General features: G+C 42.3%; 1 protein-coding gene across 6 annotated transcripts in view; it reads right to left on the reverse strand.

Moving 5' to 3' along the window:
- Positions 1-21,656, reverse strand: part of LOC139276467 (carotenoid-cleaving dioxygenase, mitochondrial-like) — a 79,420-nt gene that overhangs the window by 25,684 nt on the left and 32,080 nt on the right. For 3 of the 6 annotated variants that reach the window (XR_011595936.1, XM_070894499.1, XM_070894494.1), the window contains 4 exons: positions 6,987-7,191; positions 4,514-4,725; positions 4,306-4,421; positions 796-898 (listed from right to left, as the gene is read on the reverse strand). Coding sequence is in view for 5 of the 6 variants with exons in the window: in XM_070894499.1 (XP_070750600.1) it covers positions 796-898; positions 4,306-4,421; positions 4,514-4,725; positions 6,987-7,191 (636 nt within the window). In the remaining variant the exon portion in view is untranslated. Of the gene's footprint in view, positions 1-795; positions 899-4,305; positions 4,422-4,513; positions 4,726-6,986; positions 7,192-9,324; positions 9,521-13,186; positions 13,260-21,656 lie in introns of those variants that run through there. The other 3 variants (XM_070894498.1, XM_070894497.1, XM_070894496.1) reach the window with 3 other exon arrangements.

Genomic DNA, 21,656 nt, shown 5'->3' on the forward strand with positions numbered 1-21,656 from the left:
AAAATCAAAGAGCAAGTTATTATTTAAATGGAGAAAGATTGCAAAGTGCTGCAGTACAGTGCGACCTGAGGGTACTTGTGCATGAAACACAAAAGGATAGTATGCAGGTACAGCAAGTGATCAGGAAGGCCAATGGAATCTTGGCCTTTATTGCAAAGGGGATGGAATATAAAAGCAGGGAAGTCTTGCTACAGTTATACAGGGTATTGGTGAGGCCACACCTGGAATACTGCGTGCAGGTTTGGTTTCCATATTTACGAAAGGATATACTTGCTTTGGAGGCAGTTCAGAGAAGGTTCACAAGGTTGATTCCGGAGATGAGGGGGTTGACTTATGAGGAAAGGTTGAGTAGGTTGGGCCTCTACTCATTGGAATTCAAAAGAATGAGAGATGATCGTATAAGATTACGATGGCGGCTTGACAAGGTGGATGAAGAGAGGATGTTTCCATTGATGGGGGAGACTAGAACTAGGGGGCATAATCTTAGAATAAGGGGCCACCCATTTAGAACTGAGATGAGGATAAATTTCTTCTCTCAGAGGGTTGTGAATCTGTGGAATTCGCTGCCTCAGAGAGCTGTGGAAGCTGGAACATTGAATAAATTTAAGACAGAAATAGACAGTTTCTTAAACGATAAGGGAATAAGGGGTTATGGAGAGCGGGCAGGGAAGTGGAGCTGAGTCCATGATCGGATCAGCCATGATCGTATTAAATGGCGGAGCAGGCTCGAGGGGCCATATGGCCTACTCCTGCTCGTATTTCTTATGTTCTTATGTTCTTATGGGGTAACTTTACCATTTTTGCCATACGAGTTGCCCATATTGTAGGTTGTCCCATCAGAATCATAATGTGGATGGGCTGTTGCTGCATTCACTGCAATAAATTTTGTCCAATCTACCTAGCAACAAAATCATAAATGACACAGATAAAGATGACCTTTAAAACTGTCAAACATTTCAGGTCCTTATGTCATGTAGTTCTGAATGCATCTACATTGCTAATAATGGAGCAGACTGCTTGCTCTGGCAGAAGAGTATTTGACTCTTATTCGATGAATGAAATACTCCACCGAATACAATGCTCCTCTATATGCCCACACTGCAACAGGGTACACTTTCCACCTCAAGTTACAACGTTAAATCTTATCACAACTTTAATGGGCCTAACGCCTGTTTTAGGCAGACACAATGGGCACTTTCAGGTGAGGAGCAAATCTGGTGGGGAGATCACACTGCAGAAATTGGTCCCAACTCTTACTTCACGCCCAGAAATTATGCGTGTGGGGGCCAATTTCTTACCTAATTTCTTTTACAAGAGCAATAGATAGCTGTTTGAAAAAGAGGAATAATAAACTCTGCAAAGCATTACATAGTATTTACAGCACAGAAACAGGCCATTCGGCCCAACAGGTCCATGCCGGTATTTATGCTCCACACGCACCTCCATCTATCCTTCTTCGTCTAACCTTATCAACTTATCCTTCAATTCCTTTCTCCCTCACATTTATCCAGCTTCCCCTTGAAGGCATCTATGCTATTCACCTTGTGGCAGTGAGTTCTAACCACATTCTAACCACTCTCTGGGTAAAGACATTTCTCCTGAATTCCCTATTGGATTTATTAGTGACTATCTTATATTTATGACCCCTAGTGGAAACAGCTTCTCTACGTCTACCCTCTCAAATCCTTTCATAATCTTAAAGACTTCTATCAGGTCACCCCTCAGCCTTCTCTTTTCGAAAGAAAAGAGCCCAAGCCTGGTCCGTCTTTCCTAATAGATATAACCTCTCCGTTCTGGTATCATTCTAGTAATCTTTTTTGCACCTTCGCCAGTGCATCTATGTCCTTTTAATAATATGGAAAACAGAACTGCTCAGTGCTGCAAGTGTGGTCAGACAAAGGTTCTATACAAGTTTAACATTACTTCTCTACTTCCCAATTCTATCCCTTGAGAAATGGACACCAGTGCATTGTTTGCTTTAAAAAAAAAATGGCTTTATTAACCTGCGTCGCTATTTTTAGTGACTTGTGTAACTATACCCCCAGATCTCTCTGTTCCTCTAACCAATTTAAACACTTATTCTTCCAACCAAAATGTACTACCTCACACTTATCTATATTAAAGTTAATTTGCCAATTAGACACCCATTCTGTAAGTTTATTAATGTTTTCCTGCACTTTAATCGCAGTCCTCCTCTGTATTAACTACGCCCTCAATTTGGTGTAATCCGCAAATTTTTTAATTGTACTTCCAATTCCAAAGCACTTTAAATTCAAATCCTTTATGTAAATGGTGAACAACAGCAGCCCCAGCACTGATCCTTGTGGAACACCACTTCTCACCATTTGCCAACCTGAGTAACTACCTTTAACCCCACTCTTTTTTCTGTTTTGTAGCCAGCTTGTTATCCATTCTGCTACTTGTCCCCTGATTCAACACGTTCTGACTTTAGTCATGATTCTACTATGCAGTACCTTATCAAAGGCATTTTGGAAATGCAAATATATTGGCCCCAAGTTTCCACACGCGGCAAAACAGGCGCCCCTCCGAGCTGGGCGCCCGTTTTTCGCGCCGAAAACGGTGCCTGAAAAAAAACGCGGTATTCTCGAGCGCCTTGCAGCTCGATGTCTGCTTGGCGTGGCGCCCAGGGGGCGGAGCCTACCACTCGCGCCGATTTTGTAAGTAGGAGGGGGCAGGTACAATTTAAATGAGTTTTTTTGGTGCTGCCAACCCTGCGCGTGCGCGTTGGAGCGTTCGCGCATGCGCAGTCTTAAGTAAACATTGGCACTCGGCCATTTTAAAAAGTGCTGCAGAAAAAGTGAAAATTTGTTTATTGAACCCTTGCAAAGGCTTGCATTTTAATTTTCTTGATATTTCTGTGTGTGAGGGAGTGCATTCTGTAATTAAAGATAGACTGTGATAAACGGGACACATGCACTTGTTTGAGACTATTCAAATTCTTTGTAGCTGTTCAATTTTTAACATTTTTTAATAAAACCACATTGCCCCCTTTCATGATCAGCACTGAGGCTTCTTGCAGCTTTCTCCCCCTGCCGTCCGTCGGTCCCGACGGCAAACCGCTGCCTGAAAGGCCTGCCTGAAGCACTTTCACACAGGTAGGAACATGGCTTATTTAATCTTTTCTTTGCTTATAAATTTTTATTCAGGTTGGATTTATTTGTATAATATTTGTATAAGTATAACTAAGGATTTATTGTAGAATTTAATGACTTCCCTCCCCCCCCCCCACCACCTCGTTCCCGACGCCTAATTTGTAACCTGCGCCTGATTTTTTAATGTGTAGACAAGGTTTTTTCAAGCCTACAAAAATCTTCACTTGCTCCATTCTAAGTTAGTTTGGAGTACGTTTTCACTGTGGAAACTTTCAAATCAGGCGTCAGTGGCCGGACACGCCCCCTTTTGAAAAAAAAATTCTGTTCAAAAGTGAAACTGTTCTACCTGACGAGAACTGCAGAAAACTTAAATGTGGAGAATTCCGATTTCTAAGATACTCCGTTCTCCACCAGTTGCTCCTAAAAATCAGGAGCAAATCATGTGGAAACTTGAGGCCATTAAGTCTACTGCATTACCCTTAACTCCCCTTTTTGTTACTTCCTCAAAGAATTAATGAGGTTATGAGAATGAAGCAAGGGAATAGAATAGGATAGGATAGGATGAGGAGGCTCATGCTGGCACAAACTTATTGAGCCAAATGATCTATTTCAGTGTTGTAACATTATATGATTCTCTGAAGCAAAAGGTATCGAGTGACAATTTGGGTATGTTTCTGCATACAGGAATACCCTGTGTAATGAAAAAATAGGAAGGTGTGACTGAGAGCAACCAAATCGCTTTTTTAGGCAATAAGCCTTTTCCTAAATTTTAGTATGTTTTTTAAACTTGTGTACACCACATAATTATACATATAATCCTCAAGTCAACAAAACATATGGGTTAAATGTAATAACAACATAATAATTAGGAACAGGAATAGGCCATAAGGCCCCTCGAGCCTGCTCCACCATTCAATGAGATCATGGCTGATCTTCGACCTCAACTCCACTTTCCTGCCTGATCCCCGTATCCCTCGATTCCCCAAGGGTCCAAAAATCTATCTATCTATCTCAGCCCTGAATATACTCAATGATTCAGCATCCACAGCCCTTTGGGGTAGAGAATTCCAAAGATTCACACTCCTCTGAGTGAAGGAATTCTTCCTCATGTCAGCTTTTACTTCAGCATTGTACTTGAACTAACCTTCACAAAATAGAGTTTGATCCATTGAAGCAATAAAGTCGAGCTTACCTTTTCTTCTGTGTCAAGGGTACTGGGATTCACTTTATGGATGAAATTAGTTTCTGTGGTCGCATAGTAATCTCCTTTGTACAGCGCAAAGTTCACACTGCCATTGTCAGTTGCTTCTTAAAACAAAATAGTTTTTAAAATTAGAACACTAGGTTTGATATTCACATGATTTCAAAGAACAATTAACTTGTGCACAATTGGTACATACTTAGCATTTCAAATTGGCTAATGAAACGTTCAAAAATGTTTTTGCAAGGGTCTGGCATCGCTATAGTTCCAAATTCAGATACCATGATGCGGTTGCGTGCACTGTTGGTCTGGTATGCATCACTGCGTAGAAACTTGCTCATATAGGTTACATTACCATTGTCAATTTTGAATTGATGCATCAATGCCATACCATCAAACCAGTGATTGTATCTAAGGAGAAAATAGATCAGAAGTTTAATAAATAGAGGGTATAGGTATATTATGTCGTTTGATCAATTATTGAACACATATATGAGCATGGTTGAGGGTGTTATCTGTGGCGGGGAGATACATTCTACTGTTTTTTTTCATTCTTTAATGGGTCACCCTGCACACTTATTACTAGGACTAAGTTCAGCTAATGAATGGGTAAACTTTGAAGGCAAGACATTTTTAAGACACTTTTAACACCATAACATTGGGGCATTGCTCACGTGACTTTCCCTTTCTTATGTCACATATAAAGGGTCTTTATCAGCTGTGTGTCACTCGTTCTCTTCATAGCAGACATCCAAGTCATTATCAGGAACTACATCTGGCACTGGGTTGAGAGGAAGCTTGACTCACTGATGTCAGCTGGCATCAATGATGCAGTCTTGATACTGAAAATAATGATTTTGCATGTATTCGCACCAAAAGGAAAAAGAAAAGACTTGCATTTATATAGCGCCTTTCACAGCTACCAGACATCCCAAAGCACTTTAGAGCCAATGAAGTATTTTTTGAAGTGTGGTCACAGTTTTAATGTAGGAAACGTGGTATCCAATTTGCGCACAGCAAGCTCCCACAAATAGCAATGTGATAATGAGCAGATAATCTGGTTTAGTGATGTTGATTAAGGGATGCATACTGGCCAGGACACTGGGGAGAACTCCCCCACTCTTCTTTGAAATAGTGCCATAGGATCTTTTATATCATCCGAAAGACTCCCTCAGTACTGCCCCTCCGACAGTGCAGCACTCCCTCAGTACTGCCCCTCCGATAGTGCAGTGCTCCCTCAGTACTGCCCCTCCGACAGTGCAGCGCTCCCTCAGTACTGCCCCTCCGACAGTGCGGCACTCCCTCAGTACTGCCCCTCCGACAGTGCAGTGCTCCCTCAGTACTGCCCCTCCGACAGTGCAGTGCTCCCTCAGTACTGCCCCTCCGACAGTGCAGCACTCCCTCAGTACTGCACTGGAGTGTCAGCCTAGATTTTTGTGCTCAAGTCCCTGGAGTGGGACTTGAACCCACAACCTCCTGACTCAGAGGCGAAGGTGCAACCCACTGAGCCATGGCTGACTCCAAGGAGCTTTAGATGCAGATCCCAAAAGATAGTAACTTTTACAGTGAACTCGATTTGATACCAGCCAGTATAGAATGCTTGGAATTGAGGTTACCTTTCTGTATGGTAGACAATCCAATTAGACCCTCAGGAAGAAGTGAACAAAGATGGACCAGTAGGCTATATATTGTTTTAATGGAAAGCAGCAAATGTTGTAAAGGGTCCTTTCAATGAGGAGATTTATGTTCCTGCAATGTCACTCAACCTCTCTGGCCCAGAAAGGGAACAATTGAAACTGTGGAGTCTCATTCCTGTGGGTAGTAAATTGTTCCTAGAGATTTTTAAATATATATATTTTATTCTTACTTTTCCTTTCTGTCTCTTTTTCTCGCTCTTAATCTTTCATTTCCTCTCTTTATTTCACTTTCTATACCCAATTTGACTCCAATTCACCCTATTTCATCTCCATCGTTCCTCTGTTTCTTCATCATAAATCTCATTATTACGTTAAAGGCACTATATAAATGCAAGTTGTTTTAAGGAGATAGGCTCTTGGTCCTGTTGTTCACCAAGCTCCCAGATGCCCCGTTGCCCTTTGTCGCGCCTTTATCAGCAATTTGCGGCACAAATCATTTGCGAGCTGAAGGGTGAAGGAAAAGGTCTGATGGGGAATGTCGTGAGAGGTCCCGCTCTAAAAAATTCTGGGTCACTGATTTTTCCACTGGTGCAAATTATCCAGATAGCACCTCAGTTTGGGCGCCTGGGGTATTGTGCAACAGGATCATCAATTTCATAATTTGACAAATTAAAATTCTATGTAAAATTATTGTTGACAAGAACAAGTAAGGTAATGTTGGCACAAAAGTACATTTCTTTAGGAAAACATGATTGGGTTGAAATCGCTTAGAGGGATTTTAGTAACAAATGTATTAACGAGCTTGTAAGAAATATGTCTGCAATTTTTAATGTGCTTCAAGTAATTAGGGCAGAGGAGCCTGATGCAAATGCATCAATGCGTTTATTAGTGATATTGCTCAGCATGATTTCAACCAACAAATTTTTCTGTAAAAGGACTGCTGTCACTAACTGGTCAAGCCTCTTCAGTCACACACACACACATATACACATACAGGTTTTTGTGTAATAAATATGCGCAAAATGATGAACTTACTTGTCATTTCCAAACTCATATTTTCCGGGCCCATTTCTCAGCAGATTTCCTCTTAACCATTTAGGAATTTCCCCTTTGACTTTCACTGGAATGGGTTCAGGGGTTTCCTCCACAGTCATGAACAGTGGTGCTACACACTCTAGTCCCTTTTTCCTGCTGTAGTATATTGGCTCCTTCTTTGTTTTGGGAAGCAGGTGCTTCAAAACTTTAAAAAAAGGTTCAGAAACAGATTACACCAGCAAAGGACCTTCAGACAGTTTGAAGACATAAACATTGGTAGTGGACTGGCCAATACCTTTGTTATAAAATAGAATACATTAGGTGGACATTAGGCATGTCATTGGAGGAAACAGCTATTTAACTATGAGCAGTTCAGGTTGCCATCAACATAATTAATAGACCAGATAACTGTCAATACACTCCATCCATTTTTGTAACTGAATTACTAATTAAAATGGGTCCGTCTTGAATTTTCGAGAAGGAATATTGAGACAATTGCAATTTTGCCACAGCTAAATGTCATTTGGAAACATTTACCCTTGTTTTATTCTTGTAAGTACCTTACGATAGAAAAAATTGTAATGTCTAAGATAAATATGGAACCGGACTGAAAAATTCATTTATTAGGGATGTCACCAAGGTTTGAAAAATGAATCCAAGTAGGAAGATTCACCCCACTGGTCTAGAAATTGGATCACACAACTGCAAGTGCTCATTCTGCACTGGGTATATGCACAGCCACATTGGTTAGGGCTCCCTGTCAGCGCCCAGGTTGCCCGTCAGAAACAGGAGTTTGGCCCATTCCGTTTGAACATCGGGGGTCTGACACTTACTTCAGGCCTCTCTACGAAATTGATTCCCGACTCACTGCAGCATGCACTGTGCAGACAAGGATTTTAAAGGGAAGGCATGAGGGGTGAAACAGGGTGAGGGAGGAGAGGGTGCCAGAGGAGTAGAGAGAGAGAACAAGGTGTGTCTTGGCGACAAAGGCCAGTGGTTCGGGCGGGCAGGTAGTGGAAAGTATAGCCAGGCAAGAGAGGTGGTTTCGGCAAGAGCCATGGTGTCACCATCGATAAGTCAAGTTTCAGTCAAAGCCAAGATGTCATTGTAATCACCGGCAGTTAAGTGGCGGCTGGCAAGGATCTTGTTAACGGACGAATGGAGGTTCTGGAGGAATATTGCTGATCTGCCAGCAGAGTCCAAGGGGGTAATGATGAGTGAGTGAGCAGGGTGGGAAGGAATTTGACACGGTTAGCCTTCAGTGGGCAGGCTAGGTGGGAAGACAAGAGGGGAGAATGGGGCAGTTGGGGTTGTTGCTCGAAAGGGCAGGTTGCTCATTTGGTCACTTTACAGAATACCAAAAGAAGCACAGAAGGTATATTCTAGGACGATTCAAGCCTGCAACGGTGACAGGGGTGTAGAGAAAAAAAAAGAGCTGGGGTGAGGAGGGGATGGGGGGCGGGGGTGGGAATGTACCCGAGAGGGGAGCAGACATGATTGGGTGACATCAAAAAGAGAGGAGACAAAAGAGAAAGGCCTAAGAGAAGCCAAGAGAAAGAAAATAGGAAATAGAAGTGATGGGCTCGGGTCCAGAGTGGCAAGCAAAATGCACATGTGAATGAGTGTGGTGTATTTGGGTAAAGTAGGCATTGCAGAGTTTAGAAGAGACATATTCTGGTCATAAACCAAGGACTTTCCCCCTTTGGCCCAGTATCTTGTACCAGATAAATCAGAAATTGTCACACTTGGTACACCAGGTGCCTATTAATGTCACAATAAATGTTACAATATATAATTCACCAACAATCAGCCCACAGGTGCCCAATTTAGTTGAATCTACAACCTCAACAAACATGAAAGGACTTCAAAAAGCAAGGTTAACCAATTCAACAGAAGTTTTCCTCTCTTTAGTCAGCTTCCCTCTGTCCCCGTTCCTCTAACCTCGCTATATTGACCAACAATGGGCCTGGCCCGATGCCACACCGGGCGGCTCGGAGGAGGACCTTGCCAAGAAAGGATTGCGATCGTGGAGTGAGGTTTCCGCGCTGTAAAACTGAAGTCAAATGAAGCGCATTTTCTACAGCAATGCCTCGTAACTTTCACCAGCATATGTCTGCATGCCCTTGCCAGTTACGCGGGTAACTGTTTGCTATTTTCCTACAAGTTAAAAACAAAATTATACCTAAAATAGCTTTACTTCCACCAGCTGATATTGATTTCCCATCCAAACAAGCTGCACTGTTCTCAACAGCAAGGTTGAAGTGTAAGCATTAAATCTCGATTTCAAAATAGAAACAAACCATGTTCTAACTTACAAATGCACACAACATTCACTTACTTTTTGACACTTTAAGCTTGCTCATGTTGAACCATTCGACTACTGCAAGCAAGTAATTCCTTTTATTCAAACGTTTGTGTTAAGCAGACACCATCAAATGTGACCCCTCAGTAGCACTCGTCCAATGTAGTTACTACATTGTTCTGGGATTGGCAGTGGACTTCAACCTTTGCACCGTGTCTTTTTTGCACACGGTGTGTTGTTATTTTAGAATGCGTAATGTTTCAGGGAACAACTACCAATGGAATCATCGAAACATTAGCACAGGAAATGGCTATTTGACATACCACACCTCTGATGAAACTCCTTATCAAAGCTATCTTACTCAAATCTTATTCCATTTCCTTGCACGCTTTGATTACTTCCATCAAATATTAACAGAATTCCCTCTTAATTAAACATAGAAAATAGGTGCAGGAGTAGGCCATTCGAGCCTACACCACTATTCAATAAGATCATGGCTGATCATTCCCTCAGTACCCCTTTCCTGCTTTCTCTCCATACCCCTTGATCCCCTGAGCTGTAAGGGCCATATCTAACTCCCTCTTGAATATATCCAATGAACTGGCATCAACAACTCTCTGCGGCGGTGAATTCCACAGGTTAACAACTCTCTGAGTGAAGAAGTTTCTCCTCATCTCAGTCCTAAATGGCCTACCCCTTGTCCTAAGACTGTGACCCCTGGTTCTGGACTTCCCCAACGTCGGGAACATTCTACCCGCATCTAACCTGTCCCGTCCATTCAGAATCGTATATGTTTCTATGAGATCCCCTCTCATCTTGCTAAACTCCAATGTATAAAGGCCCAGTTGATCCAGTCTCTCCTCATAGGTCAGTCCTGCCATCCCGGGAATCAGTCTGGTGAACCTTCGCTGCACTCCCTCAATAGCAAGAACGTCGTTCCTCAGATTAGGAGAGCAAAACTGAACACAATATTGCAGGTGAGGCCTCACCAAGGCCCTGTACAACTGTAGTAAGACCTCCCTGTTCCTATACTCAAATTCGCTAGCTATGAAGGCCATCATACCATTTGCCTTCTTCACTGCCTGCTGTACCTGCATGCCAACTTTCAATGACTGATGAACCATGCATGACACCCAGGTCTCGTCGCACCTCCCCTTTTCCTAATCTGCTGCCATTCAGATAATATTCTGTCTTCGCGTTTTTGCCCCCAAAGTGGATAACCTCACATTTATCCACATTATACTGCGTCTGCCATGCATTTGCCCACTCACCTAACCTGTCCAAGTCACCCTGCAGCCTCCTAGCGTCCCGCTCACAGCGCCACCCAGTTTAGTGTCATCTGCAAACTTGGATATTACACTCAATTCCTTCATCCAAATCATTGATGTATATTGATGTATATTGTAAAGAGCTGGGGTCCCAGCACTGAGCCCTGCAGCACTCCATTAGTCACTGTCTGCCATTCTGAAAAGGATCCATTTATCCCGACTCTCTGCTTCCTGTCTGCCAACCAGTTCTCTATCCACGTCAGTATATTACCCCCAGTACCATGTGCTTTGATTTTGCACATCAATCTCTTGTGTGGGACCTTGTCAAATACACCACATCCACTGGTGCTCCCTTATCCACTCTACTGATTACATCCCCTTATTCTGAGATGATGCCCCCTAGCTTTAGTTTCTCCTATGAGTGGAAATATCCTCTCTGCATCCACCTTGTTCCCACTGCCCTAAGTAGAGGAAGTGCATCTGGGAGGGCGCTGAGCACCTGGAGTCTCATCGCCGAGAGCATGCAGAAATCAAGTGCAGGCAGCGGAAAGAGCAGGCGGCAAACCAGTCCCACCCTCCCTTACCCTCAACGACTATCTGTCCCACCTGTGACAGGGACTGTGGCTCTCGTATTGGACTGTTCAGCCACCTAAGGACTCATTTTAAGAGTGGAAGCAAGTCTTCCTCGATTCTGAGGGACTGCCTATGATGATGATGATGATGATGTCGAGCCCCCTCATTATCTTGTATGTTTCGATAAGATCACTTCTCATTTTTCTGAACTCCAATGTGTATAGGCCCAACCTAGTCAACCTATCTTCATAAGTCAACCCCTCATCTCTGGAATCAACCTAGTGAACCTTCTCTGAACAGCCTCCAATGCAAGTATATCCTTCGTTAAATACGGGGACCAAAACTGATAAGAAAGGGTGAAATAAGGATTTTCTAAATCATAAAGTTTAAATGTATAAAATACCATCTTGACTGGTGAAGATGAAATGCATTTGCTTTATAAACTAAAAAAACATTGAAAAAAAATAGAGAAACTCAACAAAAAATAGTATTTGTAAGTGCTTCTTTACTTTTAAAACATTATAATGGTGATGAGCAGGCACACTTTCATCTGTAAAATAGAGCTCTTCAAGTGCAAGCACCAACTACTCTCTTATATTGACAAATTAATGTGTGTGACATAAGATTTCTGCAAAGTGGATTTAAACAAACAGTGTGTCACAGTTAGAATTTAAATCTGTTGGCATTTATTAACCGCAGTAATAACAACTTGCATTTATATAGCGCTTTTAACATAGTAAAAACATCCTCCTCTTCCTTCCTCTTTTCTCTCCCTCTACCTTGCCGCACCTGCCTCCTCCCCTTTATCCCCCATCCACCACAGTCTTGTCCTGCTTGACCCGAGTACTACGCTTGACCACAAAGTGCGATGCCACAGGAAATCAACTAGTATAATAATAAAATGAATCTCCAGATGAGATTTTTTTAGTAATCTATCCCACCGAACAATTATTTTATTGCATACACAGAACAAAAGTCTGGCTGATTTTTTTCCAGTGCTATTGTTATGTAAATATACAAGCAAGTTATTTGCTAGTTTAAGTTTAGGACCGAGTGCATAAATAGAAGACACAGGTTTAAAATGAACAAATCTCAAGCAAGACCATCTTATTTATCCTTGTGGCTTTTCTGAGATTTCCAATGAATACTGATTTTGTGCGTGTTGTGTTATCTGTATCAGGTTAAGAGTTAAAAGGCCAATGTGCCAACCCCTCGCACCATCCAATTTTCCCCATAGCTTAGTGTTTAGTGTGTTACTGAGAAATAACACAGAGGGGTGCAATCGGGGAAAATCCACCCAAAATGCACTTGAAATTGAGCTGGTTATTTGACCGTTCTAGTTTGCTCTAAAATTGATTTGCATAGTTACAAACGTAAAATCTTCCTTGAACCAACGCAATCGGGCTGTGTAAAAGAATGCAATTGTTTATTTTCTTTTTACTTCCCATTAAAAAGTATTCCTTGATGTATTTAAGAATGGTAACCTGGTGCAGTTTCAATAATAACCCTGAAAATGGGTTCATCAGGAAAAATAAGCATTTTTAATAAAGGTGTCCAGCAATGTTCCCTTTAAGCTGTGTGGCCCGCAGAGCTCTGGATGCTCAGCAGCTTTCAAATGGAAGGAATAGCGCAACACTTCGAAATGGCCACGCTGCCCATTAAAGGGGCCACGTATCCCTTCCCCCCACCACCCCCCAAAAAAAATTAAAGCGAACATTGGTGTCCAGTCCTCCACCTGTGCGTAGCCTGATTTAGAATCAATGAATATAACTTTTTAAAAACTTTAATGAACACTTAATAGTTGCATTGGTGTACGTTAATCAACTTAATAAATGGAGTATTTTTTGATTTGGAAAACACTTTTAAAATATGTGCCTGTACACCTAAGAAAATGAACGCAATTTGAAGAGCTTTACTGAACCAGCAGAATCTCGCAATTTCAAACTAGGGGCATGGCCAGTTTTGCGGGCAGGGCCTGATCCGGGCAAATGAATCTTGAAGCAGCTTAAAAGATCGCGGAAAACACAGACGTAAGTGGTTTTGAGCAGAACTCACACGTTAATAATTCCCCGATCTTTTGCACTGGTTCGTCGGATTCTGCCCAGGTTGCTCTCGGTGAAGCAAACGGAAACTCTACCCCAAAGGATCTAGGGTAACAGCAACAAAAGTTAAATAAAAATAATGATTGGCTTGAGCTTATTTAGAACGTAAGAACATAAGAATTAGGAACAGGAGTAGGCCATCTAGCCCCTCGAGCCTGCTCCGCCATTCAACAAGATCATGGCTGATCTGGCCGTGGACTCAGCTCCACTTACCGGCCCGCTCCCCATAACCCTTAATTGAACAACTTTGTTGAATTGTTACTGTCACATCTGAATCACAAATGTAATGTCAAACAAGTAAAAGGGAGCTACGTGGATGGATCAACAAAAAAATTTTGTTAAAATCAAATATCAGTTGTGATATGAGTTAGAGAGGGTTCTGAATATGAGACTAAAGTGATTGCTATGATTACTAAGTGCGTTACTATGTCTCTACTGTGATACGCTGGGACGAAAACATATCTTGCTGAAACGTCACTGTTTCTAATTTGATCAGCAGTTTCAGCTGTGTCAAAATAAAAGCCGTTAGTGCTGGGGCTTGAAAGGCCTTCATTTTTCAGATCAGAGTGCCTGCTCATGACCATTGCAAGGCTTTTAAAGTAAAGCATGTAACAAAAAATATATTTAATTCGCATCTGCTCGTTTGTTGAATTTCCCAATATATTTTTCAAATAAAAAGGAAAATTGTCAAAATGGTTTTTTATACATTTAAAATGTATGATTTAGAAAATCCTAAATTCAGCCTTTACTATCTCTAACAATTAAAATGGACAGAAAAGCAAGTTGGCTCTGTTACGAGCTTGCAATCCTCTGTGCCTGATTTTTTAATCTATGTCCTGCGTCCAGCTGATTCTTAATGCCAAGCACAATAGCAGTAAAATCTATCCTAAATACTTTGCCACACCTGGTGGGAAGATGAAGACACGCAAATGCACGAAAGCTCGAGTAAAGTAATCTTTCCCCAGCAGCTGCAGGTCAAGTTAGAGATGAAGCACAGAATGCAGCTGACAATCAACCAAGCTTTAAAAATAGACGTACAAAAGCAAAATACTGTGGCTGCTGAAAATCTGAAATAAAAAACAGAGAATGCTGGAAATACTCAACAGGTCAGGCAGCATTTGTGGAGAGAGAAACAGAGTTAACGTTTCAGATTGATGACCTTCTGACGAAAGGTTTTGATGAAAGGTCATCAACCCAAAATGTTAACTCTATTTCTCTCTCCATGGATGCTGAGTATTTCCAGCATTTTCTGTTTTTAATTTTAAATATATAGGTTTTGTTCATGAATAGTTGTTCAAATAATAACTTGTATTCATATAGAGTCTTTAACATGGCTAAACATCCCAAGGCGCTTCACAGGGGTATGGAGATAAAACGTTTGACACCGAGCCGCATAAGTAGAAATTAGTGCAGGTGACGGTCACCGAGGTAGGATTTAAGGAGCGTCTTGAAGGAGGAAATTGAGGTTGAGAGGCGGAGAGGTTTAGGCAGGGAGATCCAGAGCTTGGGGCCTAGGCAACAGAAGGCACGGCCACCAATGGTTGAGTGATTATAATCAAGGATACTCAAGAGGGGAGAATTAGAGGAGTGCAGACATCTTGGGGGGTTGTGGGACTGTATGAGATTCCAGAGATAGGATGAAGTGAGGCCATGGAGGGATTTAAAAATAAGGATAAGAATTTTGAAATTGAGGTGCTGCTTAACCGGAAACCAATGTAGGTCAGCGAGCACAGGGGTGACATGTGAGCGGGACTTGGTGCGAGTTAGGATACGGGCAGCAGAGTTTTGGATCACCTCTAGTTTACCTAGGGTAGAATGTGTGCGTTGGAATAGTCTTGAAGTAACAAAGGCATGAATGAAGGCTTCAGCAGCGGATGAGCTGAGGCAAGGTTGGAGACGGGCGATGTTACGGAGGTGGAAATAGGCAGTCTTGGTTATGCTGTGGATATGTGGTCGAGAACTCATATCAGGGTCTGGTTCAGTCTCAGAGGAGTTGGGGAAAGGGATAGTCAGCAGCTAAGGAATGGAGATTGTGGCGGGAACCGAAAAATTTCTGCTCAACCAGAACTGGATGTCAGACAAGCAGTCTGATAATGTAGACCGTGGAGGGGTTGAGAGAAGTGGTAGCGAGGTAGAGCTGGGTGTCATCAGCGTACATGTGGAAACTAACGCTGTGTTTTCGGATGATGTCGCCAATGGGTAACATGTAGATGAGAAATAGGAGGTGCCCAAGGATAGATCCTTGGGGGACACCAGAGGTAACGATGCGGGCGTGGGAAGAGAAGCCGTCGCAGGTGATCCTTAGGCTATGATTAGATAGATTAGAATGGAACCAGGCAAGTGCAGTCCCATCCAGCTGGACAATAGTGGAGAAGTGTTGAGGAAGGATAGAGTGGTCAACCATGTCAAAGGCTGCTGACAAGTCAAGAAGGACAGGGAGGGATAGTTTGCCTTTGTCACAGTCACAAAGGATGTCATTTGTGACTTTGATGAGAGCTGTTTCGGTACTTGGCAGGCGCAGAAACCGGATTGGAGGGATTCAAACATGTAATTGCAGAAAAGATGGGCACGGATTAGGGAGGCGACAACACGTTCAAGGGCTTTGGAGAGGAAAGGGAGGTTGGAGATAGGGCAGCAGATGCAAGGACGGAGGGGTCGAGGGTTTTTTTTTGAGAGGGGTGACGAGGGCAGATTTGAAGGAGAGGGGGTACAGTACATGAGGAGTGAGAAATAAGCACTGGAAAAAGAGTTCTCATGAATTAACTGAATTTTAGTAAATGAGTTGACAAAGAAATTTAGACACAGGTCAGAATTTCCATGGTTTTGGAAATAAATAGCTAAATAAAAGTTTTACCCATGGTTGTTAAGCTTATTTTAGGAGTCTAAATAAATTCAGATTTTTTTTTACATGCATCTCTCAGAAACATATCAAAATTCTTCAAATACGAGTTACTTTGAAATGCAATGGTTGTGGTTCTGCAGACAAAGAGAGCACCCATTTTGTGCACACAAACAGAAATAAGATCCATGAATCCATGATAGTTCAAGTTGTATGGTTTGTTGGTTTTGATTTCACATTTTGTTTGAGACTTTTTTTTCATTAAGTTCCTTTTTCTTGTGAGTTTTTGTGAGCAATAAAGTGAGGGATCTTTGTGCTGGAGAATGGAACCATTTTTATCAGGGCACCCAGTATCAACAACAATAACTTGTAGTTATACAACGCCTTTAACATAGTAAAACACCCCAAGATGCTTTACAGGACCGTTATAAAACAAAATTTGACATTCAGCCATATAAGGAGATATTAGGACAGGTGACCAAAAACCACCGACTCCATCTCTCTCCCTAACCTCTGTCTGATGCTGAACCAAACTCTTTGCAACCTTGGGTGTCATATTTGTCCCTGAAATGAGCTTCCGACCATATATCCGTGCCCTAACTAAGACCGCCTATTTCCACTTCCATAACATTGCCCCACTCTGCCCCTGCCTCAGCTCATTTACTGCTGAAACCCTCATTCATGCCTGTGTTACCTCTAGACTTGACTATTCCAACACACTCCTGACTGGCCTCCCATGTTCTACATGAACTTGAGGTCATCCAAAACTCTGCTGCCCATATCCTAATTTGCACCAAGTTCCTTTCACCCATCACCTCTGTGCTCACTGACCTACATTGGCTCCCGGTTAAGCAATGCCTCGATTTAAAAATTCTCATCCTTGTTTTCCAAATCCTCCAAGATCTCGCTCCTCCCTATCTCCTCCAGCCCCACAACTCCCCGAGACACCTAAGCTTCTCTAATTCTGTTCCCTTGAGCATTCTTCATTTTAATTGCTCAACCATTGGTGGCCGTGCCTGCAGCTGCCAAAACCCTAAGCTCTGGATTCCCTCCTTAAACCTCTCTGCCTTTCTTTCCTCCTTTAAGACGCTCCTTAAAATCTACCTTTTTGACCAAGCTTTTGGTCATGACCTAATTTCTCCTTATGTGGCTCAGTATCAAATTTCTGTCTTATAATACTCCTGTGAAGCGCCTTGGGATGTTTTACTACCTTAAAGGTGCTATATAAATACAAATACAAAAACAAAATACTGTGGATGCTGGAATCGGGAATAAAAATAGAAAATGCTGGAAATCTCAGCAGTCTGTGATAGGTTGAAAGACAAGAGTTCAAAAATTTCAGAGCGTAATCGCTGCCAATCTTTGGCTCCCTCCCCCCCTAGAGCCGGTTTCTTTTTTTCTCCTTGTCTCTAATGGCAGTTGGTCATTGTCCCACCATTCACACACTTTCTTGACTAATGTTTTTCTAACTCCTGGCATTACCATTTGAATTTGAGCCATCATCCCTTTTGTCTCTCTAATCTCTCCTGTCTTCCAAACTAGCACAGACCTTCCCTTTTGTTCTTTCTTACCCTCCCTCTTTCAGTGCTTGTTCTTTCCGAACACTCTCCAGTTCTAACAAAGGGTCATCAACCCGAAACGTTAACTCTGCTTCCTCTCTACAGATGCTACCTGACTTGTTGAGATTTCCAGCATTTTGTTTTTATACTATATAAATACAAGTTGTTGTATTAAGCCTCCCTGCCTTCTCTCCTAACAATGTGTTTCATCCCTAACTGCAAAAGTACACCCCATACTGCAACAGTTTGCATTTCCATTAAGTTTAAGGACAAATATTACACGCTAAAATAGTTTAGCCTTTTAAAAGTCCTGGGGATCGATTCTTGTCAGTAATGTCTGGATGTGAATCATCACCAGGGATGGAAAACTGGATGGGGAGAATTGCACACGGTAACAGATCCTACCTGATTTCCATTCATTTAAATGGAAGGAAAATTGGGTGGGATCTGTTATAGGTCTGCAAAACTCCACACCTGATTTTCCACTCAGTGCACCATCCAGACGATGCTTTATGCCCAAGCATGGCAGAAGAAAATCTACCCTCCGATGTCTTCAAGTTAAATTCAACTGCAAGTTGATTTTATTTGAGGTGCTATTACAGCAAGATATTTGGAGGCATAAGATTCATGTGCTCAAACTTGGACTAGTTAATCCTAGAATGAATGTTGAGTATTTTGGTACATTGGAATTCTGTTTGGATATTTTTCTGGAGTTGACTATATATTATGTTAGAATAATACAATCCTAAATGCAATACTTCAAACCTGGTGAAGGTTTAAAAATGAAATTCCATACAACCAGTTCACAATCTTAGCCACATTGCAGACAAGGCACTAAGCAGTTGTCCCCAAGGGAAGAAAGAGTCTTGTTGAAGAGGTCTTCTGCATCTCCTAGCTGCCAATTAGTAAATTACATTGACAGAGAGCTGCGACCAGCTCTCTTGCCCAATCTCAGCTACAAAAGTGCTTGTCACAAGTTATGAATGTCTGCTGTTTCAGTTTTAACGTAAATATAAATATCACCAGCATTTTTTTGTAAAGGTTAAAAAAGTTGATTAAGGAGACTAAATGCCTGAATTGCAGGGTGATTTTTCATTCAGCACATAGTCTTTTGGTACAGTATTTTTCCCACATTAGGTAAAAGTGCATTCATTAATGGTGTTGCAAGCAGATAACTTATCCAAGACCTTTATTTTTATTGAAATTCAAAATCTGAAATATTTAAATATTCCTATAGTGTAGATTATGTGCAGTGGTCTCATTTTTTTAAGACAGAGTTTATTGTAGGCCTCTTTTATTTAATCTTCCTTTTCAGTTCAAGATTGATTTTTGTAATATATGAACCTGAACTTTAAGAATAGGTTTCCAGGGTATAATCATGCCGTGATCTGAAACAGTTTACTGTCGTGTGGATAATATCCCTTTTAGATATGTCACTTTTAAATAGGAAAATCATGTATTTGGCTGGAATAATTGCTAGATTACTTCCTTGTGGGCTCCTTTATCTCCTCTCCTGAGCCTTTGTCATAGCTTGCACTTAACTACTAAGGGAAAAAAAAAAATCAAATACCTGTTTTTGGATGAGCTTTAATTTCGTCTAGCAAAACATTGGAAGACCGATGTCATTGCCTTGGTCCTCATTACACATACCATACCCTTGCCGCTAATTTCATCCCTATGCCTCGTCAGTGTGTCAGGCTGAAGCAAACTGTTTGCAACCATGGCATCCTATCTGACCATGAGCTGAGCTTCTGGCTCCATATCCTCTTCAAAGATCGGCTACTTCCACTTCCGTAACATCGCCCACGTCTGCTCCTGGATAGCTCCAAATTTGCAGATGACACTAAGCTGGGTGGCAGTGTGAGCTGTGAGGAGGATACTAAGAGGCTGCAGAGTGACTTGGACAGGTTAGGTGAGTGGGCAAATGCATGGAAGATGCAGTATAATGTAGATAAATGTAAGGTTATCCTCTTTGGTGGCAAAAACAGGAAGGCAGAATATTATCTGAATGGTGACAGATTAGGAAAAGGGGAGGTGCAACGAAACCTGGGTGTCATGGTACATCAGTCATTGAAAGTTGGCATGCAGGTACAGCAGGCGGTGAAGGCGGCAAATGGCATGTTGGCCTTCATAGCGAGAGGATTTGAGTATAGGAGCAGGGAGGTCTTACTGCAGTTGTACAGTGCCTTGGTGAGGCCACATCTGGAATATTGTGTACAGTTTTGGTCTCCTAATCTAAGGAAGGACATTCTTCCTATGGAGGGAGTGCAGCGAAGATTCACCAGACTGACGGCACCCAGGATGGCAGGACTGACATATGAAGAAAGACTGAATTGACTAGGTTTATATTCACTGGAATTTAGAAGAATGAGAGGGGATCTCATAGAAACATATAAAATTCTGACGGGATTGGACAGGTTAGATGCAGGAAGAATGTTCCCAATGTTGGGGAAGTCCAGAACCAGGGGTCACAGTCTAAGGGTAAGGGGTAAGCCATTTAGGACCGAGATGAGGAGAAACTTCTTCACTCAGAGAATTGTGAACCTGTGGAATTCTCTACCAAAAATGTTGTTGAGGCCAGTTTGTTAGATATATTCAAAAGGGAGTTAGATGTGGCCCTTACGCCTAAAAGGATCAAGGGGTATGGAGAGAAAGCAGGAATGGGGTACTAAAGTTGCAAAAATGATCAGCCATGATGATATTGAATGGTGGTGCAGGCTCGAAGGACCGAATGGCCTATTGCTGCACCTATTTTCTATGTTCTTATCTCAGACCATGTGCCACTGAAACCCTCATTCATGCCCATCACTTCCAGACTCAACTATTGCAATGCTCTCCTCGTCGGATTCCTATCCTCTACTCTCCACAAACCTTAGTACATCGAAAACTCTGCTGCCTATAGATTATCCTTCAAGTCCCACTCAATCTATTACCCTTTTCTCGATAGTCTACATTGGCTGACACTTCCCCTAACATCTCATCTTCATGTTTAAATCCCTTCATGGCCTTACCCATCCCTATCTATTTAATGTCCTTCAGCCCAACAACCATGCACTGCAACCCCCTGCTCCAAACACTACATTCCTAATTTGGACCTCGTGTATATCCCCATCTTTTGCTCCATCATTATCAGCCACACCTTCAGCCACATAGACCCATGCTCTGTAATTCCCTCCCAAAACATGAATCTGACAATCACCAAAGAGACTCTAACCAGTGATTTACAGAGCATGGAGGCCTACCTCCGCCAATGGCGACTTCAGCCAAACCGCAAAAGACCATTACCTCAACATTCCACCTCAACACCCATCAAGCAAACCAAGCTTTGAAAGTCTCCTTTTGCGGCGCAGAGGTAAACCATGCCAAAAAACCCTCCTATTTAGGAGTCACGTTTGATCGCATCCTGTCATATAGACATCTCTAGAACAACTTGATCCAGAAACTCGCCGGATCCACATGGGGAGCAGATGCTCAAACCCTCCGTATGACAGCACTTGCCCTGGTGTACTCTACAGCAGAGTACTGCTCTCCGGCATGGCCATCAGGTCTGTATGTCAAATCCATTGATGTCCTGCTGAATTCTGCTATGAGAATTATCATCAGTACACTTTTATCAACACCAACACCGTAGCTGCCCATGCTTGTTTGCACCACCACACCTACGCCACGAATATGCAGTCTCCAGAGAATACAACCGTTACACCAGCAAAGACATGCCAATCCAGACCGACTTGAACAACCTACCACCAGCCCGTCTTAAAATTAGAAGGCCATTTTGGACCGTCGCCGATGCCCTTCAGCAATTTCCCGTCAGCCTTAATGACGAAATGCTTGGACAACGATGTCATATGGAATAGATTGCTTATAGAGGACCCCACAGTACAACCTGAAGGATCAAATCTTCCTCGCAAACAGTGGACAACCATCAACCGCCTCAGAACTAGTCATGGTAGATGCTGCCACCTTCTCCATAGATGTGAGATTAAAGCATCCCCATCATGCGACTTTGGATATCCTAATCAGACCT

Source organism: Pristiophorus japonicus, chromosome 11 (genome assembly GCF_044704955.1).
Source record: "Pristiophorus japonicus isolate sPriJap1 chromosome 11, sPriJap1.hap1, whole genome shotgun sequence".
In the NCBI taxonomy this organism is placed as follows: Eukaryota; Metazoa; Chordata; class Chondrichthyes; family Pristiophoridae; genus Pristiophorus; species Pristiophorus japonicus.